Source organism: Dromiciops gliroides, chromosome 5 (assembly GCF_019393635.1).
Source record: "Dromiciops gliroides isolate mDroGli1 chromosome 5, mDroGli1.pri, whole genome shotgun sequence".
Lineage (NCBI taxonomy): Eukaryota > Metazoa > Chordata > Mammalia > Microbiotheria > Microbiotheriidae > Dromiciops > Dromiciops gliroides.
The window spans coordinates 94,895,427-94,919,937 of NC_057865.1; the positions used below are offsets into that span (position 1 = coordinate 94,895,427).

The 24,511-nt window shown below is 39.3% G+C and overlaps 1 protein-coding gene across 1 annotated transcript; it reads left to right on the forward strand.

Annotated features, from left to right (window-relative positions):
- Nucleotides 1-1,565: 1,565 nt before the first annotated feature.
- LOC122727681 (zinc finger protein 425-like) lies at nt 1,566-23,737 on the forward strand. Its single transcript, XM_043965364.1, has 4 exons — nt 1,566-1,947; nt 4,810-4,936; nt 13,214-13,471; nt 19,371-23,737. Exons 1-4 carry the CDS (start codon nt 1,924-1,926, stop codon nt 21,512-21,514), a joined length of 2,553 nt encoding a protein of 850 aa, XP_043821299.1. The 5' UTR covers nt 1,566-1,923; the 3' UTR covers nt 21,515-23,737.
- The last annotated feature ends 774 nt before the right edge of the window (nt 23,738-24,511 follow it).

The window sequence follows — 24,511 nt, forward strand, 5'->3', positions numbered from 1 at the left end:
AGAGACCATCTAGTCCCACCTATTCATTGGTGCTCAGAACCCTAGGAAAACAGTGGAAATTTCTACAAAGATCTTGAAAAATAAGAAACATCGGTCTTTTTGTAAATTTAAGTTTTCTCTTCCTGAGACATATGAGGGATGGCCAACATGATCTCTCAAGGTTCTCATAGAGATTCTATGAAATTTTAGCATCCTATGCATACTAGTTGTTGAAATTGAGAATGTTAAGAGAAACTTATTCTTGCACATAAACGAATTGACATGATTTAATGACTTTTAAGTACCCCATGCTGCTCCCGCTTCTTTTTTTTCCCCTTTTCTTTCTTTCTTTTTTTTTTTGCAGGGCAATGAGGATTAAGTGACTTGCCTAGGGTCACACAGCTAGTAAGTATCAAGTGTCTGAGGCCAAATTTGACCTCAGCTCGTTCTGAATCCAGGGTGGGCACTTTATCCACTCTGCCACCTAACTGCCCCTGAAGAGGAGCATCTTAAGGTTCAATGGGTTGAAGGAAAATTACTTTGGCAGCAGTGGGCAGCATCCAGTGGCATAATGAGACTTTGAGGCACAGAGTCCAATTAGGAGGCTGTTGTAATAATCTAGGTGAGAGGTGATGAGAGCCTGAACTAATAGCAAATGTGAGTGGAGAGAAGGGGTCAGATGTGAGAGATATGAAGGCAGAAATGGCAAGATTTGACAACTGATTAAATATGTGGGGTAAGGGGGTACGAGGAATCCAGGATAATGCTGGGATAATGAACCTGGGGTAATGGAAGGATGGTTCTGTCTTTGACAGAAGTAGGAATGTTTGGAAAGAGGAGAGTGTTAAGGGGAAAACATAATACATTCAGCTTTAGATATGTTGAATTTAAGCTGTCTTTGGGACATCCTTTTGAAAATATCCAGTAGGCAATCAGCAATGTGTGACTGAAATATTAAGGAGACACTCAGCTGGATATACTTATGTGGGTGCCATCTGCATAGAAATGATAGTTAAACTCGTGGGAGCTGGTGAGGAGAGAGAGAGAGAGAGACTTGAGGAATACCTAGAGTAGAGTTTGGCCCAGTGATATGAATGATGAAGCTGCAAAAGTCAGTGAGAAGGAGCAGTCAGACAGGCAGAAGGGGAACCAGGAGAAATTAGTCCTAAAAATCCTGGGAGGAGAGAGCATTCAAGAAGGATGGTCAACAGCAACAGCTGCAGAAGAGAAGGTTGAGCCGGATGAAAACTGAGAAAGGGCCATCAGATTTGGCAACTTTGGAGAGAGCAGTTTCAGTTGAGTGATGAGGTTGGGACCCAGACTGCAAAAATTTGAAGAGAGGAAAGATAAACAATGAAATTCTGTGATTTTGCTTAGGCATGAGATGCAGCTGTTATGGTAGGTAGTCTGGCCCAGCAAGTCACTACCACCCGCTCTAAACTCTTCTAGCCCGGAGGCACTGTTTGACAAGAGCTCCCAACTAGTGTTTGCTTCCTGGGGGGTCAGTTCGGGGTGGGGAAAGGAGCAAGAGTCCCAGGATGCACCGCGTGGGCCCAGCAACAGCTGTCGCGGGCAGTAAGAGACAACTGAGGTTTGAGCCCTGGGCGCAGGTGCTGAGGACTCAGGCAGAGTCGGAGCGCAAGCCGCAAGCGGGAGCTAGAGCCAGAGCTGGGTGGAAGCGGTTTGAGAGAGCGGGAGCAGCCCAGCCTAGGGACCTGAGTGCGGGACAGCTACCAGCTCGACCTCCCATCCCCCTTGGGACCCGGCACCGCCACCAGCCTCTGGACTCCGCGCCCTCCCTGCTGACACCCGACCTCATTGCAGGAGGGAGGGGGGAGCGTGGGCGAAGAAGGCTGTCCGCCTCCTCTCCGTTTAGTCTTGAAGGGAGGGGGGCTGTAGAGAAGCTGCAGCGTCCTCGGGACTCGGGAAAGAGGACGAAAAACCATGCCCAAGGCGACTCCTGTTAAGGTGAGAGCTCTCTCCTCGCAACCCCCACCTCCCTGGGATACTCGCAGTGAGGAAGAGACTGGGGTCCGGGAGAGACCCTGGCTCTGACTTTGCTCAGGTAGAAATGGGAAAAGCAACAGGTCCCGGCGTAGATGAATGAGGGGAGCCTGCGGGGTTGGAGACTGAGAGAAAAGGACGTTTTGAGGGACACTGCCTCGTCATGGTGTTTGGGTGCATTTTGATAATCCGGGCAACGGACATGAAGCCGGTTCTAGCCTAAGCTATTCATGTTAACAGCTGTGAAATTGAGTCCCAGAAGAGATGAACCCTCTGGTGGCTCAGCTTTTGGGGGCAAAACTCAAACCAGAACCATGGTCCTAGACTCTCTGTCTAACCACATTGTGTCTCTCACATTGTACTGCAGTGACCTCAAGAGAACCTGGATGGTAGGGCCAAATTCCCCTTTGTAGGGAAGAAGGATAATAATGGCTAACATTCGTTGACTGCTTTAAGGTTTACTAGATTCTTTACATATATTATTCCATTCGATGATAAAGAAGAATATTCTTATTGGGGTTTTTTGTGGGATTTTTTTTGGGGGGGGCAGAGCAATGAGGGTTAAGTGACTTGCCCAAGGTCACACAGCTAGTAAGTGTCAAGTGTCTGAGGTCAAATTTGAACTCAGGTCCTCCTGAATCCAGGGCCGGTGCTTTATCCCCTGCACCACCTAGCTGCCCCAAGAAGACTATTCTAACAGAAATTCTGGCTATGGGAGGCTTAAACATTATTTCAGAGCCTTAAGCCCTGGGAGCAACTCTTTGCCAGTTCCTATAACACTCTAGATAAAGTTTTTAAAAAAAAAGACAAGCATCTTTGTGCACTACAAATTGCCTGTTTAACAATCTTATGAATTAATCCCACTCTCCTCCTTAGGGAGAGTTCTGCCTTCCCCCCTCCCTCCCATTTCACAGATGGTAAACTGTCTGAAATTTTCCTCTCTGGGGCCTATCTTATTATTTTCATATTCCAAGAGAGCTGTTTTTGCTTTCACTCTCTCCCACCACCCACCACCCCCTTCTGTGTGTGTGTGTGTGTAAGTAACCTGGGAAACTGGGATTAGTTTCACATTAGGCATGGGAGCATATTCCATTTCTTCCAAACTGGTAAATTCTTTTCTTGGTAAATAATGAATTTCTTATTCATTTCCCTCTTTGGGGACACATTAATGATGATATTAGGCATGTTTTACATACATGAAGTACATTAATGAGGTTTAAGAAGATGAAAAAGAGGAATAGTGTCAAGTCACACCTTTTGGGGGGGGGTGTTTTGTTTTGTTTGTTTTGTGGGGCAATGAGGGTTAAGTGACTTGCCCAGGATCACACAGCTAGGAAGTATCAAGTGTCTGAGGCTGGATTTTTAATTTAGGTCCTCCTGAATCCAGGGCCAGTGCTTTATCCACTGGGCCAGTGCTTTATCCATTGCGCCACCTAGCTGCCCCCAAAGTCACACCTTTTGATAACAACTATCACAGCTGTGAATATGTGGTGGTCCTGCTGAGATCACTTTACCTCTAACAGTCTTCTGCCAAGCCCGTGTACATCAAGTGGCTTGTGTTTCTGTCAATCCTCCTGGTCCTATTTTGGGCAGCGTGACTCTGCTTTGCTATCAGTACTTGCTGCCAACATTTTGGTTGCAGCTGGGAAAAGAGCCCAAGCTTTCTTGAAAGATGTATCCTCTAGGTGTTCCCCTGGAATAATGATGTCAAATAATGAAAATAAATGCTGAGGAGTATGCATAAACATATCTTGAAAATATAGTACTCTATTTTAAAGGAAAGGCCTTCATAAATAATTTTAAAATATGACAGAGGCACAGGAAGATGGAGCAGAGAACTGTCTTGGACCTGAGTCAATACATATCCATTAAATTCCTATAGATATTTTACCACTTGGGGTGAGAATCTGTTGTGGTTCTGATGAGAGAATTTCATTTTTCTAATTTTCCTTTCCTAAGGCTCCAAAGATCAACAGGTTAATTTTGTAGTCACCTAATGGGCCTTGTTGACTCTGTGTATGTGGGGGGAGGGGGAGGGGAGGGGAGGGGAAGGGAGGGGAGGGAAGGGGTAGGAGAGAGAGAGAAAGAGAGAGAGAGAGAGAGAGAAAGAAAGAATGAGTATTTCTTCTGGTTTTTGTTGCAGTTGGGAAAAGATCCCCAGATGTTTTAGCAGATGTATCTGCTCAAGTAGTATCCTAGAATGCTGAAAATCAAGATCACCTTTAAGATGCTAAAAATATACAATGAGAAGAAACTGCTTTGTAATCCCTTTTCTGATGGGGGTGGTCTTGATTGGTCTTTCAAAAATATACCATGGGTTGGGGGTGGGGCAGATAGGTGGTGCAGTGGATAAAGCACCGGCCCTTGGATTCAGGAGGACCTGAGTTCAAATCTGGCCTCAGACACTTGATACTTGCTAACTGTGTGAACCTGGGCAAGTCACTTAACCCTCATTGCCCTGCAAAAATAAACAAACAAACAAAAAACAAACCCAAAAATGTACCATAAAAAGAAGAGGTAGTTAGGTGGTACAGTGGTTTGAGTGTTGGGCCTGGAATCAAGAAGAACTGAGTTTAAATGTGACTCAGACACTTCCTAACTGAGTGACCCTAGACAAGTCACTTAACCTTTGTTTGCCTCTTTCCTTATTTGCAAAAAGGTGATGATGGTGGCAGTGGTAATGATGATGATGATGATAACAATAACACCTACCTCTTCAGGGCTGTTGTGAAAATCAAATGGGATAACTGTAAAGCATTTAGCACAGCATCTGGCACCTAGGAAGCACTATATGAACCTTTGTTATTTTTATGTTTGTGATTCCAGGTGACTGTGACATTTGATGATGTGGCTGTGTATTTCTCAAAGAATGAGTGGAAGAAACTGGAATGGTCCCAGAAAGAACTTTATAAGCACGTGATGAGAACTAATTATGAAACCTTGATCTCTTTGGGTAAGAAAGGTTCCTTATACATTTTGAGGGTGACTCTTTTTTTTTTGGCTTATTTATTTATTTTTTGGTGAGGCAATTGGGGTTAACTGACTTGCCCAAGGTCACACAGCTAGTGAGTGTTAAGTGTCTGAGGTTAGATTTGAACTCAGGTCCTCCTGAATCCAGGGCTGGTGCTCTATCCACTGAGCCACCTAGCTGCCTGAGGGTGACTCTTTTGCAATCATATACTGTTAGCTCATTCAGCAAACATTTGAAGTATTAACTTTGTGGGAGGTACCATACTAGTTGTGGAGGATACAAAGATGAATTAGCCATTGTCCCCTCTCTGAAGGTGCTTCCAGCCTACACAGGTTCATGATGTGTACACACTGGGTTCCTAGTCAGAGTGGTGATACAGACCCACACATGGAAATGAAACATTTGTTTTCTTGAAGAAACTCTCTAAAATGATGATAAAAACAATACTTTACATTAATTCCTAGTTTTCAATGGCGTCTTACCTATATAATTTGATCATCACAGGTAAGCTTGTCAGGAAGTATCCAGGCCAAGTATCAACACCATTTTACAGTGAGGAACAAAACCCCAGTTCTAGATCTCAGGATACCAAACTGCCCCTACAGTCCAATGACCACCAATCCTCACTAGTGTGATTTTTTTTTTGTAGGCAATGGGGGTTAAGTGACTTGCCCAGGGTCACACAGCTAGTAAGTGTCAAGTGTCTGAGGCTGGATTTGAACTCAGGTACTCCTGAATCCAGGGCCGGTGCTTTAACCACTGCACCATCTAGCTGCCACACTAGTGTGATTTTTAAAATCTTACCTTATCCAATCTATATATGAACTTTTGGACTTTTGAACTGATACACACACACACACACACACAAATATACATATATACCTTCTTGTTGTTGTTGTTGCCGGGCAATGGGGGTTAAGTGACTTGCCCAAGGTCACACAGCTAGTAAGTGTCAAGGGTCTGAGGCCGGATTTGAACTCAGGTACTCCCGACTCCAGGGCCAGTGCTCTATCTACTGTGCCACCTAGCTGCCCTAACATATGAACATTTTAACATGCCTTTTAAAAAGGTATATATGGGGGGGCAGCTAGGTGGCGTAGTGGATAAAGCACTGGCCCTGGAGTTAGGAGTTCCTGAGTTCAAATCCGGCCTCAGACACTTGACACTTACTAGCTGTGTGACCCTGGGCAAGTCACTTAACCCCAATTGCCTCACACACACACACACACACACACACACACACACACACACACACACAAAATGTTCATATGCTAAGCAGCCATTTTATGACTGATATTAGGCTGTTTTTAAAGCATTTAAATAAAAATATTAGATTTACTTTTATTTTAAGGATTCATTTTTTAAATCCACTGCCACATATGATAAAGATGGGTACACAGTATCCTCAGAGAGCTGCAGTGAATGCACTGACAGAAACTCTTAGCCCTTCTCTTGTGTAGATGCTATCAAATTGCTATAATGCTATTACTAAGCATAATCTCTCCCCTTGTTCCTGTTTTTCTAAGTACAGTCAACTCTAATAACTGGAGAATTATGTTGTGGTGGGGAGAGGGACTTGGGGGTCCCTCAAGACACAGAGCTGGCATCATGTTGGTGAAAGTAAAGCTCTATGTGCCTTAGGGAAGAGAGTAGAACTGTCCCTATCCCTGTGACGAGGGAGGTGAAGGGAGGTGAGCTAGCATTGGGTTGGAAACAGAGAGATGAGGATAAAAAACAAACAACAGTAATATGGTCAGAAAGAGAGATAATGAAAATAAGTAGGTGGGGGGTTGGGACTAATGATAGGAAGGAGCAGCTGGAGGTGGGAAATATGATATTCTTTTTTTAAAAATGACATGTTTCATTTTGGCACAATAACTCCTTCCCAATAAATAAACCCTATTCTCTCTAGGATCTTCTCCCTGCCCCCCCCCCCCAGGCAATGAGGGTTAAGCAACTTGCCCAGGGTCACACAGCTAGTAAATGTCAAGTGTCTGAGGTCACATTTGAACTCAGGTCCTTCTGAATCCAGGGCCGGTGCTCTATGCACTGCGCCACCTACCTACCCCTCTAGTATTTTCTCTTAAACAAATAAATGGGAGAGAGGGACAGAGAGAAAGACAGAGTCAGACAGAGACAGAGACAGAGATGGAGGGAGGGAGGAAGGAAGGAAGGAAGGAAGGAAGGAAGGAAGGAAGGAAGGAAGGAAGGAAGGAAGGAAGGAAGGAAGGAAGGAAGGAAGGAAGGAAGGAAGGAAGGAAGGAAGGAAGGAAGGAAGGAAGGAAGGAAAGTAACAGAGATCCTGGTTAACAACACATATACCTTTTGGTGGATGGTGTTGAGAGGGGCCTGATTGGAGAGACTGATCAGTGATTGAAATAGAAAGGACTCCATCTTGTTGGCTTTAAAATTCACGCAAGTTCCTGAAGACCTCAAAGAATGAATATGGCATTGACCTGAAGGATCAGCCTTTCTGAACAGATTGGAGAAATGTGTGTCCATGGGCACCCAGACTATTTCCTTTGTCTTTGTACCCTAGAAACCAGCACAAAGTCAGAACTTAATAAATGTTCATTGCATTAAATTAAATAATTTTCTTTCAGCTTTTTACTTTTACAAATAGTGTTGCCATGAATATATCGGTACATATGATAACTTTATTTCTGTCACTGGCCTCCCTGGAGATATACACCCAATAGTGAGATCACTGGATTAAACAGATCTGAGCACTTGAGGAATTTTTCTCACATAATTCTATTCTATTTTCTAAAACCATTGGTCAAATTTCCAGTAACACTAGTGTTGTTATTTTCCCATAGCTCCTCTAACACAGATTGTTTCCATCTTTCACCATTAAAGATGATTTGATATATGTGAAGTGAAACTCAAAATTGTCTTAGTTTACATTTCTCTCATTATTAACAATTTGGAGAATTTATTGAAATAGTTATGCAGAGTACAGGGGCACTTCTTCCTGATTTCATTTATAATGGGTCCAGGAAATGGTTATCCCAGGTTCAAGGTAGTCTATGGTCTGCACCCCTAATTTTGTAGTTCACAAGATCCTACCAAAGTGTTACTTTTGATAGTCAGTCAGAAGATACAATTAGCTCAAGACAAAAAAAAAAAAGTAATGTAGCAACAAAATATCTTCCCCATTCACCTGGGATGGAAAGTGTTATTCTCCCACAAGTACATGTAGCATCAGCACAGGGAGTCAACGCATAAAAAACCCACAAATATAAAGGCATACAAGGAAGGAATTTCTATAGTAATGATAGCATTTATATAGTCCTTTATGGTTTGCAAAGTGCTTTACAAATATAATCTCATTTTATCCTCACAATAACCCCTGGAAGTGCTATTATTGTCCTTGTTTTTACAGATGAAGTAACTGAGATAGACAGATTAAGTGACTTTCCCAAGGTCAGATAGCTAGTGAGTTTTTTGTTTGTTTTTATAAGATTTTTAGTTCCTAATTTTTCTCCCTCCCTTCCTTCCTCTCACCCCAAGACAGAAAGCAATCTGATATAGGTTATATATGTATAATCACATTAAACATATTTCTACATTAGTCATATTGTGAAAGAAGAATCAGAACACAAGAGAAAAACCTCAAAAAAGGGGGGAAAACAGCCAAAAAGTAGAAACAGAATGGTTTAACCAGCATTCAGAACCCACAGTTCTTTTTTCTGGATGTGGAGAGCATTTTCTATCATAAGTTCTTTGGAATTGTCTTGGCTCATTGCACTGCTGAGAAGAGCTAAGTCTATTACAGTTGATCATCACACAATGTTGCTGTTACTGTGTACAATGTTCTGGTTTTGCTCACTTCATTCAAGATAGCTAGTGTTTTAAGCTGTGTTTGAATTCAAGTCTGCTACTTAGCCGTCTACATTTTATCTCATTTGATCTTCACATTAACCTCGTGGTATATATTCATATTATATAAACTGCTTGGTCATTCCACAGTCAATGGGCACCATCTTTGTTTACTGTTTTTTTCTACTATAAAAATAACTTCTGTGAATAGTGTGAAATTTATAAGGGATTTTTTTTTACCTCCCCCAGAAATAGGCCCATTAATGGTATTTCTGGGTTGGCTCTCTCAGAGATACATTTTATTTATTTTATTTTTTTTAACCATTCCCCAATTTTTTTAATTAATAAAGTATTTTATTTTTTCCCATTACATATAAAGATAGTTCTCAAGTTTTGTTTATACAGGCTTTCCAATTTCAGATTTTTCTCCCTCCCTACTTTCCCTCCCCCCTCCCCTAGACAGCAGGTAATCTGATATAGGTTATATCAGAGATACATTTTAATAGCATATAAGAATTTTCTTTGGAGAAAGAGTTTTTGGAGAAAGGGTTAAGTGACTTGCCCAAAGTCATACACCTAGTAAGTGTCAAGTGTCTGAGGTCAGGTTTGAACTCAGGTCCTTCTGAATCCAGGGCCAGTGCTTTATCCACTGTGCCACCTACCTGCCCCCTGGAGAAGGAGTTTCTAACAGAATTCCTGTTACTAATTGGGAAAGCCTTCTAGCCCCAAGCAATGCCCAACTCACATTTTATGGAAACAATGAAGTAAAAGATATAGAAGTATAGTGCCTGGCACATAATAGGTGCTTAATATATGTTTGCTGATGGATTGATTGAAATTCCTCAGCAAAAGAACATAGTTTGTTAGGATTTTTATAATGATTTATCAAAGGAAACAATGTTAATGTCTGTCAGGCACATCTGAAAAGACTCATCTTCTTAGAAAGCTAAGGATGGCTCCTTCTTTTAGTTTAGTTTACATTAAATAAGAGAATCATTGCCTCCATGGTAAATTAAAGAGAATTTCCTTATCTTGGTTATCAAAAGGGCATTCCCTCTATTGACCTAATTACTTATTATAACTTCTTTGGGGCATTAAATAAAATCCCAATTTTCATTAGATTTTCAGTTCAAGTGTGGAAAAGGAGATCAAGATCCCAGATCAAGGATACTATCACAACATTAATTCTTAATTTTTTATAACACATCTGAAACATTAATTGTGCAGATTTCCATGTTATTAATCATCTCAGTTAGTTTCTACATTGATTCTTTTCTGTTTTCTAAGTTAATCATTGTGTAGTCTGTAAATGGAGATACTTTTCTCTCTTATTTCCAGTGTTTATTTCCCTTTCATCTTATTCCTGTAGCTAGCATTTCTAAAACCATGTCAAATAATTCTTGGGAAATCCTTCCATTGTTTCTCCATCGCAAAAAATGATAACTCTTGGTTTTAGATGCATACTTTTGATCACATTAAAGAAAGGCCTTTCCATACTAATGCATTTTAGGGTAATTTTACACAAATTTTGCATTGTAAGGGTTTTCCTCATTATATTATATCATTGATCTACATTGGTAGAGGGTATTTCCTAATCAGAAATTCCCTACAACAATGAAATCACAGGTCTGGAGTGGGGAAAATGAGTAATTATGCTAATTCTTTCCAGATAGATTGACTATATTGTTTTCCTAATACTGAGTCATCTTCATATGCTTGGTATTAATCAAACTTGGTAGTGAATAATTTTTTAACTATGTTGCTGTAGTCTTTGCTGAGATTGTATTTAAAACCTTTGCAAATTAGTCTGTAGTTTAAAGTATAATGGATGTAGAACTGTTGTCTACAATTCTTTTTTTCTTCTTGTTTTTTTTAGTGAGGCAATTGGGGTTAAGTGACTTGCCCAGGGTCACACAGCTAGTAAGTGTTAAGTGTCTGAGGCCGGATTTGAACTCAGGTACTCCTGACTCCAGGGCCCATGCTCTATCCACTGTGCCACCTAGCTGCCCCTCTTGTCTACAATTCTTATTTGGAAGATACTATGTCTTTCAAATAAAACAGTCTGTTCAAGGCTACTTTCCTTCACTGTTTTTTCCAGCTTTGAAACAGGAACATTAAGGTCTTCTACATTTATCATGTTAATTCCTATGATATGTTGAATTCAATTAGCTTTTCCTTTATGAGCTTAGATGAGTTACAGGTCACACAATCTAGTCCAAACCTCTTATTTTACATATAAGGAAACTATAGCCAATAAAAGTTAAGGAACTTGACCAAGATCACAGGGGTTTTATTAGAGGTAGAATTTGCTCCCCCCCCCCAAAGAATTTGAACTGAGTTCCTTTGACTCCAGAATTGGTGCTCTTAATGATATTGCTCATCACCTAATAAGCTTATAAAAAGAAAGTTATTTTCATATTTATCTATCTTGACATGTTGAGTTTTTATCTTACTTGGAATTATGAATACAACTTCTGATTTTTAGGGACTCAATGCATAGTAAAAAAAATTTTCTAGCCCTTCATTTTTCCTCTGTCTAAATTTTTAAAAAGTGTTTCTTGTAAATAGAAAATTGTTAGGTTTTATTTTATTTCCTAAGGAGTTTAACCCATTTATACCTAAGATTGTAATTTTTACATTTGTGTTCCTTTATTTATTGATTTTTATTGATTTTTACACCACCTCACTTCTGGTTTCTGTTTTCTTACCTTCTGAAGTCAGTACTTTTTCTCTGTGCTTAATTTTCTTTATGTTACTTTGATTCCAGTTTCATCCCCAACTAGATTTCCCCCCACCTATTGTTATATTGGCCTATCCTAGGTTCCTTTAATTGGAAGTAATTATGATTTTCTCTTTCTTTTTTTGGGGGGGGGGAGGACAGGGGTCTTCCTTTTAGCATACAAATCTACAAATCTGAATCCTGCCAGGTCTTTTAGATCCTCTCCACCTCTATCCTGGACAGTTAGCTTGAATGTTTCATTTGTTATGCTCTTTTCTGGGAACTTATTTCACCTTTCATTATTCCTTTCTACTTATAAGTTCTTAAATCTAGTGTACCATTTATTGTTGGCACTTAAGGTTGAAATTATCATAATCATCTATTATTAGTTGTACCATTCTGCTAAAATCTAAATTACTCTTATACAAGTGATTCATTGGAGGTAGGCTACTGAATCCAAACTAACAGGATACCATTAGTGTGTGTGGCACACTTCATTAGAGTATAACCCCAGAGAATTTTTTTAAAGTTTTAAAGGCAAACATTTATTAAATTCTCAATCATGCAGGGCATTATTTTTATTAAGCAAACTAGAACTTAACTAGAATTTTAAATTTAGACTATATAAATATAAACTTTACAAAGGATCTTTAAAAAAATATATTAAATTCTCACTCTTACCCTAACAACCTTTTCACCCTTATATTCATTAGCTAACAAAAATGTCTCTACACCTAGAACCTTAGGTCTTATTTTTGCCAAAGAGAGCCAGCAGTGGAATTTAAGAACACAGGACCAAAGGTGCACACCTTTAAAATTTTAGGGTTTCCGCCCCCATCATCTGTACAAACTGAAGCTTTAGAGCCATGTATTATGAACTGAGAGGCCAGAGGAGTCAAAGGGGGAAAATGTCTAGTCAGTTCTCGCCTGACCTGCCTGCAACCACCTGAAGTCCCTGGACAGGAGTGGGGAACCTTTATATATATATACACACACACACATATATATACATATATATACACACACATATGTACATATATGTATATGTGTATGTATATATCTATATCTATATTCATATATACACATACACACATACATAGATACATAATACATATACGTATATGTGTATATTTATGTGTATGTATATATAATACAAAATGAAATCGTTTTCCCCCATGTGTATATAGATACACATATATGTATACATACATATATATTCTCTTATGTACATTTTCTCTGATTTCTATTTATTGCTATCATATTGGATAGATGGGTTTCTTTGCTAAAACAAAACAAAACAAAAAACCCTTCTATCCTGATTTGTATAGATTTATTCTCATCCATTCCAAGGTTGTCCATTTCTTCTACATCTATTCCTATTGTATGTCAGTAATGATAATCATAGCTAACATTTAGGTGGCACTTTACCATATCTCATTTTATCCTCTCATCAACCCTTAGAATTGGATGTTCTTATTATTACTATCTTACAGATTGGGAAACTAAAGCAGACAGAAGGTAAATGACATAAGTATGAGGCTAGATTTGAGCTCAGGTCCTCCTGTCTCCAGGACTAGCGTTCTATCCATTTCACCACCTTAGCTGCCTTTAAATTCACTTAAGTGTAATGAACTTAAAGAAATGTAATTTCTGTGAAATTGTTTCACTACTGAGTCCTTACAAAATGTAATATCTGCCGCTTTATTCTCTCTGCATAGATTATACTATTCCCAAACCAGACTTGATATCCCATATTGAACAAGGAAAGGAACCAGTCTTTAAGAAGCGGGCAAATTTGGAGACACATGTGAGGACGATCCAATCTGGCGCTAACGAGCTGCACAACTCCAACAGCATTGTGGGACAGCAATCTGGCACTAATGAGCTATGTAACTCTGACAATATTGAGGAACAGCAATCTAGTCATGACGAACTATGTAATTCCAACAGCAATGATGAACAGCAATGTGTCTCTGGTAAGTGGGAAGGGATTAAGACCTTATGACAAAAGATTTAAAAAAAGAAAAAGAAAGAAAGCACTTTAGCAAAACTAATCAAGATCTTAAAGAAGTCTGGGAGTATCTTTAATTTTCCATATCCTTTGCAATGAAAAGAAGGAGGGAAATTTTCTCTATACTTCATTCCTAAACCTAGTCATTATAATTATATATTATATTATATACAATGTTCAACTTCAGGGTTGTTTGTTTTTGTATTTTTTTCTTCCCATTTACCTTGTTATAATTTTGTGTGTTGTTTTCCTGGTTGTGCTTAAATCTTCCCATGATCCTCTGTATCCTTCATATCTATTATTTATTGATTCATTGATTTATTTTTTGTGGGGCAATGAGGGTTAAGTGATTTACCCAGGGTCACACAGCTAGTATATCCATTATTTCTTACACCATTATAATATTCATATACCATAGTTTGTCTAGCTGTTTCCCCAGGTGATGGGCATTTAAAAAAATTTTTAATTCTTTACCATTCATTTCAACTGAATAAACATTTATTAAGTGCCTACTATGTGTTGGGCACTGTGCTAAACACCAAGGTTACAAATAAGGAAAAGAAAGACGGTTCCTGCTCTCAAGGAGCTTACAATCTAATGGGGCAAAACAACACACAAAAGGAAGAGAGAAAGTGGCAGGGGATGGGGAAAGGAGATAGATGGACACCAGGAGGTACCAAAGATAGGAGCATCTTGTTCTGTGGAGTTGAAACCAAACAGAACTGCAGATGGAAAGTGGACACAAAAACAGCAGATCACAAAAAGTACAGCTTTGAATATTTTGGTGTACATGGGAACTTTCTTTTTGTCTCCAGTCTCCTGAGGGGTTGTGCCTACTAGTTTATTAATATTCCCTTTCTCTGGCAGACCCTCTAACCATAACTATTTCTATCTTTTTTTTCGTCTTGGCCAAATCTGATGAGCATCGTGTGAAACCTCAGAGTAGTTTTGCTTTTTATTTCTTATTATTAGTGATTTGGAATAATCTTTCATTTGGTTTTCATTTATTTTAAGAGCTGTTTGTTCATATCCTTTCACAATTTATCCACTGGAGAATGGCTCATGGTCTTATATGTTTGTATTAATTTCTTTCTTTTCTTTTCTTTCTTTTTTTCTTTTTTCATTTCTTTTTCATTTCTTTTTTTTTCTTTTTTTTTTTTTGGTGAGGCAGTTGGGGTTAAGTGACTTGTCCAGGGTCACACAGCTAGTAAGTGTTAAGTGTCTGAGGCCAGATTTGAATTCAGGTCCTCCTGAATCCAGGGCTAGTGATCTATCCACTGTGCCACCTAGCTGCCCCTGTATTAATTTCTTGTGTATCTTGCATGTTAGACCCTTATCAGAGAGATCTTTTCCCATTTGACAATTTTCTTTCTGATCTGGGCTTTTTAAAGGTTATGCCAATGGAGCACGAGTTCTAGCAGTTTCTAACACATGGAAAGGCTTTGTGTATAATCCCAATGATAGATTGGTCCAAAAACCAGCTTCTTCTTTTCTTCCCATTCAACTTTAGGCCCAGGTCATTATCCATCTCCCATTCTTGACCTAGCTATACCTACTATCTGTGGAGCTGCCTGTTGGATGCATAATCACTGTGACCTTCTCTGAGGAATCCCCCTAATGTTCATTATTAATGGAAAGTTTTCCACATACTTCTTCCTATTTGAAAAAAACACTTTCTGAAAGATGTGCGATGCTTCTTGTGATTCTAATATGCTCACTGCCCCCAAAGACCAAACTTTTTTTTTTTTGCGGAGCAATGAGGGTTAAGTGACTTGCCCAGGGTCACACCCAAATGGTTTTTACATTTATTTTTATTTTATTTTTATCTCAATTACATGTAAACAAAAATTTTTAACAATTAAACATTTTTGAGTTCCATATTCTCTTCCCTCTCTCCCTTTCCTCTCTACTCTTTGAGAAGGCAAGCAATTTGATATAGATTATATATGTGTAGTCATGCAAAACATTTCCATATTAGCCTTGTTGCAAAACACAGACCAAAAAACCCCTCCAAGAATGATAAAGTTTTCAAAAAGTATGCTTCAATCTGCATTCAGACTCCATAAGTTATTTGTCTAGAGGTGGACAACATTTTTCATCATAAGTCCTTTGGAATTGTCTTGGATCATTGTATTACTGAGAACAGTTAAGTCATTCATAGTTGACCATCCTTAAAATATTGCTATTACCATGTATAATGTTCTCCTGGTTCTGTTCATTTCACTTTGCATCAGTTCATGTAACTCTTCCCAGGTATTTCTGAAAGCGTCCTGCTTATCATTTTTTACAACATAATAGTATTCCATCATAATCATATACCACAACTTGTTCAGCCATTCCCCAACTGATGGGCATCCCTTCAATTTCCGATTCTTTGCCACCACAAAAAGAGTTGCTATACGTATCTTTGTACATATAGGTTCCTTTCCTTTTTATTTGATCTCTTTAGGATATATATATATATATATGTAGTAGTATTGCTGGGTAAAAGGATATGCACAGTTTTATAGTCCTTTGGGTACAGTTCTAAATTGTTCTCCAGAATAGTTGGATCAGTTCACAACTCCACCAACAGTATATTAGTATCCCTATTTTTCCATATCTCCTCCAACATTTGTCATTTTCCTTTTCTGTCATATTAGCCAATCTGATAGGTGTGGGGTGGTACCTCAGAGTTGTTTTAATTTGTATTTTGCTAATCAATAGTTCTTTGGAACATTTTTTCATGTGACTATAGATAGCTTTGATTTCTTCATCTGAAAACTTTGGCCATTTATCAATTGGGGAATGACTTATATTCTTATAAATTTGACTCAGTTCTCTATATATTTGAAAAATTAGGACTTTATCAGAGAAACTTGCTATAAAATTTCCCTACACCCCCAGTTTTCTGCTTTTCTTCTAATTTTGGTTGCATTGTCTTTGTACAAAATCTTTTTAATTTGATGTAATGAAAATTATCCATTTTATATCCTGTAACACTCTCTGTCTCTTATTTGGTCATAATTTTACCCTTATCCATAAATCTGACAGGTAAAATATTCTATATTTCCCTAATTTGCTTGTGATATCATCCTTTATGTCTAAATCATGTACCCATTTTGACCATATCTTAGTATATGGTGGGAGATGTTATTCTATGCCTAGTTTCTGTCAAACTGCTTTCCAGTTTTCCTAGCAATTTTTGTCAAAAAGTAAATTCTTGTCCCAAAATCTTGGATCTTTGGGTTTATTAAACATTAGATTACTTTGATTATTTACTACTGTGTATTATGTACCTAATCTGTTCCATTGATACACCTCTCCTAGCCAGTACCAGATTTTTTTTTTTATGATAACTGCTTTGTAATATAGTTTGAAATCTGGAACTGCTAGGCTGCTTTCCTTAACATTTTTTCATTGATTCCTTTGATGTTCCAGATGAATTTTGTTATTAATTTTTCTAGCTCTATGAAATTTTTTTTAGTAATTTGATTGGTATGGCACTGAATAAGTAAATTAATTTAGGTAGAGTTGTTATTTTTATTATATTGATTTGGCCTCCCCATGAGCAATTACTATTTCTCTAATTGTTTAGATCTGACTTATTTATTAATGTGAAAAGTGTCCATATAGTTCCTAGGTTTGTATTGGCGGATAGACTCCGAACAATTTAAAATTATGACCAATTATTTTAGATGGAATTTCTCTTTCTATTTCTTGCTGCTGGACTTTGTTATTAATATATGGAAGTACTGATTTATGTGGGTTTATTTCATATCCTGAAACTTTTCTAAAATTGTTCATTTGATTTGAGGAGTTATTTTAAAGTTGTTTGGAGGGAAATGTTGTAAGGGTTACCTGGGTTGCTGCCTATATTCTTCCATCTTAGTTCTACTTCCTCAAGACCACAGTTGTTGAAGAAGACACATTTGAGTATAGCTTGTGGTTGATTTCATTTCCTAGGCTATGTCCTACCATTGCTTTTAGTTAGTAAATTACATTAGATTAAGCCAAAAGCAGAACACCTTGTCTTGCATCAGTACAACTTGGGAAGCAGACATCAATGCAATCATCCAGTCCTTTCATTTCTCTCTTTTAAGTTGTTTTTAGTATGGAAATAAAGAAGATCATATCTATGTGCTTACTTGCCCAAATAACACAATGAAAGAGCTCCTTGAGAAACAGAGCTAAATTCATACCAAAGATTTCTCTCTATGCAGCAGAGAAACACAATTTCTCCTTTCTGATAATGTTTCTATTTTCATCTATTATAGGAAGGCTTTCCTGAGACCAGTGGTAGAAATAGAGGATGAATGCAATAACATGATTCTCTGTGTTATATAGCCTAGGAAAATTGGCACCGATATGGTTTCTAAAGTTTCTGTTACAACTTGTGGTTTAGGGGGCAGCTAGGTGGTACAGTGGATAAAGCACCAGCTCTGGATTCAGGAGGACCCAAGTTCAAATTGGGCCTCAGACACTTGACACTAGCTGTATGACCCTGGGCAGGTCACTTAACCCTCATTGCCCTGTTCCCAACCCAAAAAAGAAATTCAACAACCTGTGGTTTAGTCACTGGGTTTATCCATGAACTCAAGAAATTGGGAGACTTCATATTGTTAGAATATTTTTGATGACTAGCCTAATTTGGGGGGCTAATCTGACTGGAGGACTAATCTGGGGACTTTTGACTATTTGGCTATCTGACTTCGTTAATTTAATATGGGCCGTTTATAAAGTTCCACCACACTGCTCCACTCCCAAATTGATAAACACAGGATTAAGAAGCCTCTTAACTAAATAATCCAAGCAGAGTTTATTTATGTGATACTGTTGAAAATTAAGAATACAGGAAAATAAAATGTACAACCTGACTGCTTTCCTGTGGTCTCTTTCCACTGCCTCTCTTTCCCACCTGCTGAACTTCTTGAATACAATAAGGGCCTTAGCTGCCTCTGGCCTCAGGGCACGATACACTTTCCCTGGTCAGCTATTTTCTTCTAACCCCTCTTAATCTTCACTTTCTCCAGCCTGTACCCTGTGCTGACCTGCTTCTGTGCTCTCCTCTGCCTACCGGTCAGTCTGTCTTCTGCTCCGTCCTTGTCCATGCTCCCCTCTAGCCACCCCTCTAGTCCCTCTATCTAGTCCGTCCTCGAGTCTTCTTCCAGTCTGACCTCTTCTAGTCAGCCCCCCTTCTTTCTAGTCCGTCCTTGCTCCTTTTCTATCTAGTCTGTCTCCCCCCTCCTGTCTCACTCCCAGGTCTATATATACCTTTTCTTCTCTCCACTCAAATCTTGGGGCTTCCTTCACCCCCACAGACCAAGCTAATCTGCCAGCCAGAGCTGCAGCTGGGGGGGGGGGCGGGGGGCGGGGGGCCGGCGGTGTCTCTCGAGCCTCATGCCTCAGCACAGGCTATCTTTCAGATAGCTCCGCTCAGGTCGGAGGGAGCTGGGGGCTTTTTTCCCCCCCCAGCTGTCTGACCTGGCGTCTTGTATAGCCCAGGGGGCTTTTTCGCTCAGCTGAAGCTGAGGAGGAGGGGGAGAGACCCTGAGGGCCTAAGGCTTTCTAATCTCAGCCTAAAGGTAAGGTCCCCAAATCAAAATAAATTTCCACAATATCTTTGTTCTTGCTCATTTAATTCATGACCATATTGTCTTCATTCAGTCCAAATAAGTTTTCTACATCCTATTTATGTAGGATAAAAGTTACAGCTTCTTTAAGAAGGATACTTAGTGGGGAGTGAGGGAAAGGGGGTCGAACAATACCTGAATTTTCAATATATCCCAGGTCAGAGTTGGATTCTCACTTTTAGTTTCTCATAAGTGGTTCATTAACCCCATTATAGACATGAATCATAATTGGACCTTTGCTCTTTCTTTCAGGAAACCAAAGAGCTGTTCAGCTAAGAGCAAAGGAATACCATTTTGGTGGTCCTCAAAACCATGACTCCTCTGGATCTTCACTACTGAAAGAGGGAGATGTTTTCTGCAGGCCCAACCAAAGAAACAACTTGAGAAACCTCTCCTCCCAAAACACACAGCCTTCAATTCCAGAAGGCCCCACTGGGCACAGATTCTATCCCTGCCATGTATGTGGGAAAAGCTTCCAGTTCAAAGGTCACTTGGTAAAACACCAAAGGAGCCACTCAGACAACCAATGCCAATGCCCAAAGTGCAAGAAGAAATTCAGCAGGCAATCTGACCACAGACAGAAAGGAAAGAACAAAAAAAAGGGAAAGAACAGAAAAAGAATCTACGAGTGCAGTGAGTGTGGTAAGAGCTATTGCCTGAAAAGGAACCTGAATGCCCATCAACGTCAGCACAATGTGGATGATTTAACTCAAGAATCTAAAAGGAATAAGAATGTCACCCGCAAGGTCAACCGAAAGAGGCCTGAGCGCACATTCAGCAGGGGGAATGTCTTCACTTGTAGGGAGTGTGGGAAAAGTTTCTGCCAGGAATCTTACCTGAGAACCCATCTAAGCTTGCATAAAGAGGAAAAGCTGTTTATCTGTGGTGAGTGTAACAAGTGCTTTTCTTATCAGTACAAGTTCATTGAACACATAAGAATTCATACTGGGGAGAAACCCTTCCAGTGTACCAGCTGTGGAAAGAGCTTCCGCCTCAAGGTCAATCTGAAGATTCATGTAAGCCTGCACAATGGGGTTGATCCTTACCGCTGTAGTGAATGTAAAAAGACCTTTGCTCACAAATCAAGCCTCGTCCGACATGTCAGAAGACTTCATCGACTAGATAGGCCTTTTAAGTGTCCTGAGTGTGACAAGACCTTCAAAAGGAAGACCACCATGAAACTCCATTATGGCCTACACAAAGGGGAAAGACCATTCCCTTGCACAAAATGTGACAAATGTTTCAGTCAACAAATTAAACTTACCGAACACATGAGAGTCCACACTGGGGAGAAACCTTACGCATGTCCTGAATGTGGTAAAAAATTTCGCCTGAGGAGAAGTATGATAGCCCATCAGAGCGAACACAGTGGGATGAAGTCCTTCATCTGTGGAGAGTGTGGCAAGAGATTCCTCATGCAGTACATGCTCACAGAACACTTCAGGGTCCACAGTGGAGAGAAGCCCTTCCAGTGTGGTGAATGCGGTAAGAACTTTACCCGGAGAACCAACTTGAATGCCCACATGCGTATACATACTGGACAAAAGCCATTCTCCTGTAGCCAGTGTGGCAAATGTTTCCCCCATCATTCTAAGCTCGCTCAGCACCTTCAAGTGCACAACAAGGAAAAAACCTTCCAGTGTCCTGAATGTGACAAAAGCTTTCGCCAAAATAGAAGTCTGAAGGCCCACATGAGCCAGCACAATGGAGAGAAGCCTTTTGCTTGTAAAGAATGTGGCAAAAGCTTTGCCTTACAGCATGTCTTCAATGAACACATCAGGGTTCACAGTGGGGAAAAGCCCTTCCAGTGTCCTGAATGTAACAAGTGCTTCTATAGAAAGGCTACCATGAAGGTCCATCAGAACAGACATAAGCAGAAAAAGTCATACCCATGCCCCAAGTGCGAAAAATGTTTTTCCCAGCGTTGTGAGCTCACAGAACACGCTAAATCTCACCAAAAGAAGAAGGCCTTCCAGTGTTCTGAGTGTGACAAGAGCTTCTCTCAGGAAAAATCTCTGAAGGCCCATGAGAGTCTACACAAAGCAGGGAATACACTTTCCTGTGATGAATGTGGTAAAAATTTCAGCCGGAAGTGTGAGCTAAATAGACACATCAAGATCCACACTAGGAAGAAGTCCTTTCAGTGTCCTGACTGTAAAAAGTGCTTTGTCCACAAGTCATCCTTGAGGGCACACCACCATGTACATAAGAAGGAAAGGCCATTCTTATGTTCTGATTGTGGCAAGAGTTTTGCTTATGTGGGTGCATTCAATACCCATATGGCAGCCCATGCTAAGGAGAAAACCAAGAGTGCCAGGTCAGAGAAGAGTTCCAGAAAAGAGAAGAGTTCCAGGTCAGAGGTGGTACCCAATAGTGCTAGCTCTTTGGACCAATGAGCATCATTAGAGTTAATTCTAGGTATAATTCTATAATTTGATGGGAAGCTATACCAGGATGTACACCAGTCAAATGGGTCAATAGTTCAGAAGATATAGAAGGCTGAGTAAATCCAAGAATCTGAGAGACCACAAAGAGCCTTCTTTCTAAAGCCTTACACTGAAGCTTCTCTTTGCCCTTTCCTAAAAATATGAGTTCACATTGCTCTTATTGACTCCTTTAGTGCCTTCTAAAGGTGTGAACAACCCTATACCCATTGACCCTTCTTTCCTTCTCTCCTTCTCCAGGGATTTCATAGCCTTATACACAGAGAATATCCTAAAAAAGACCATGAATGAGGACATGTGAAGGGGTTGAAAGTCTTCTATAGCTTGACCTACTCTCAATTTCCCTTTCCTAGAATTCTTTGATTAAACTTAAGAGTATCATTCCCATGAAGTGAATACTTTCTAATAGGGAGGAGATTCCTGAGAGATAGCTCTATTTGTTTTTTAAAAATGGGATGACATTATCCCAGCTTTTAGAATAATTATCCTCTTAAGTCTTAATCATTACTTTCACAGTTGTATTAAACTTTTCTAGCTGGAAATGACATCTTTGGTGACAAACAATAGGCTTTATATTTAACCCCCCTTTATTTCCACAAGTATTTATCACTTCTGAAAAATGTTTGAGGATGGTTAAAGAAAATCCCAGATTGAAAAAAAAATCAGTAAAACCTTGGCCATATTTTGTTCTGCTGTGGAAGTTAACACTAGTGCTTTTGTATACCTCGTGGCATAAACTACCATTGCAAGAGTTGCTTGTTTTTTAAATGGTAAGTGGGATTAAGGAACATACCTGTTAGGCCTATATACTCTATGGAATAATTTCCCTAAGAATGAACAAATAAGGCTTTAGTTTGGTGTTTACTTCTGAACATTCTCAAAAGACTTACAACTTTCTTTCACCTGCTGTATTATCTTAGGCCAGGAGAAATTTAGTAACTATCTTCTTATTTTTAGTCCCTAGATGATTTATCTATGTGTATATAAGTATGTATATATATCTATGTATATGTGTGTGTATGCTTATATACATATGCATATATAGATGTAGATCTATTTAGATAGATAGAGCTATATCTATATATAGTAAATAATGAGCAATTCAACAACCATTTTATGTTCTAAACATTTGCTTCTGAGGTTTCCCTAATAACACTTAGGATCACAAATTTTGAGCTGGAAAATTTTTTCTTAACCCACTACTTTCTAATGACTTGCCCTTTTGATGCCCACAGTTACTTATAAAGCTAACTCGAGGTTGATGACCAAAGATTACACATTACTCATCCTTATAAACTTCTTGGCCTCTACTTTTTATTCCTTAAGAGATGTCTTTTTTTCTCCCCTCTGAATACTTTAAAACACAATTAAACAGAGCTGTTTTAGAATTAGGATTTTAATAGTGGTTCAAAGAAAAAATGTCAATAACAGATTATGAATTTCATTAGGAAGATGAGAAAAGTTGTATTTGGACCAAACTAGAGATAGCCTACAAAGTCTTCAGTCAGCAAATACTTATTGAATTCCTACCATGTACAAAGGACTGCTGCTAGGTAGTGTGAGAATTTGAAAAGAGCTTCTGCCATTGAGTACTTTATAATCTAGTTGGAGAGAGAAGACATATATACCTAAAAAACTTGAAATATACAAAGGTATAAGTAAAATGTTCAGAAATAATTTCCTCTTAGTCTTTGTCATGGAAGAGGGGCAATGGGCTAACAGAAGCTATACTTTGTTCTATGTAAAAAAAAAATCAAATTTTATTTCAATAACCCAGAAGAGGAGGCAGCTAGGTGGCTCAGTGGATAGAGCACCAGCCCTGGATTCAGGAGGACCTGAGTTCAAATCCAGCCTCAGACCCTTGACACTTACTAGCTGTGTGACCCTGGGCAAGTCACTTAACCCCAATTGCCTCACCCCCCCCCAAAAAAATAACCCAGAAGAAAAGTGTGTGGAGAGGGATCAGAATTCAGGAAGCCAAGAGACAAAAGATGTAGTATGTCCCCTTCCCCTGACTTTGCTTGTTTACCAGTAGTTTGTTCGGCCATGTAAAGGTCTGTTTAAAAATCAAAGGAGAGGAGGGGGCGGCTAAGTGGCACAGTGGATAAAGTACCGGCCCTGGATTCAGGAGTTCCTGAGTTCAAATCCGGCCTCAGACACTTGACACTTACTGGCTGTGTGACCCTGGGCAAGTCACTTGACCCCCATTGCCCCGCAAAAAAAAAAAAAAAAATCAAAGGAGAGGGCAGGTATGTGGTGCAGTGGATGGAGCACCAGCCCTGAAGTCAGAAGGAACTGAGTTCAAATTTGGCCTCAGACACTTGACATTTGCTGTGTGACCCTAGGCAAGTTACTTAATCCTGATTGCCTTACCAAAAAAAAAAAAATCAAAGGAGAACTTCTAATTGGTTTATTCTCCATCACAAGTGAAATTTTAATGTAATCATTTTTGTTCACAAGCCCCAGAAAGATCTCTCAACATTGAAATATTTTATTTTCCTTTTTCTGAAAAAGCAACTGCTGTAGTTGTCATGTGGTTGTGAAATCAGTTCTTGGGATAGGCTCTGTCTTTGATTTTTTTTTCTTAATATCTCTATATTCCTCCCTCTTCACTTTCCTTCTGTTTAGAACTCAGGTTTAATCCTTAGTCAAAAGTTTAAACCTGGAATCCACAAACCTGTGAACTTATAAGGGAAAACAAACTACCTCTTTATTTCAATATAATTTGTTTCCTTTGTAGTCCTGTGTAGTATTATTTTATGCAATTAAAAATGATTCTGAGAAGGGGGTCCATAGACTTCATCAGATTATGGAAAGGATCTGTGGGGAGCAGCTAGGTGGCACAGTGGATAAAGCATCAGCCCTGGATTCAGGAATACCTGAGTTCAAATCCGGCCTCAGACACTTGACACTTATTAGCTGTGTGACTCTGGGCAAGTCACTTAACCC

Excerpts from the sequence above, each read along its gene's own strand:
- LOC122727681 (XM_043965364.1), top strand. The coding sequence starts at position 1,924 with ATGCCCAAGGCGACTCCTGTTAAG. Across the intron at positions 1,948-4,809 it reads CCAAGGCGACTCCTGTTAAG|GTGACTGTGACATTTGATGA; the intron begins GTGAGAGCTCTC and ends TTGTGATTCCAG. Across the intron at positions 13,472-19,370 it reads TGAACAGCAATGTGTCTCTG|GAAACCAAAGAGCTGTTCAG; the intron begins GTAAGTGGGAAG and ends TCTTTCTTTCAG.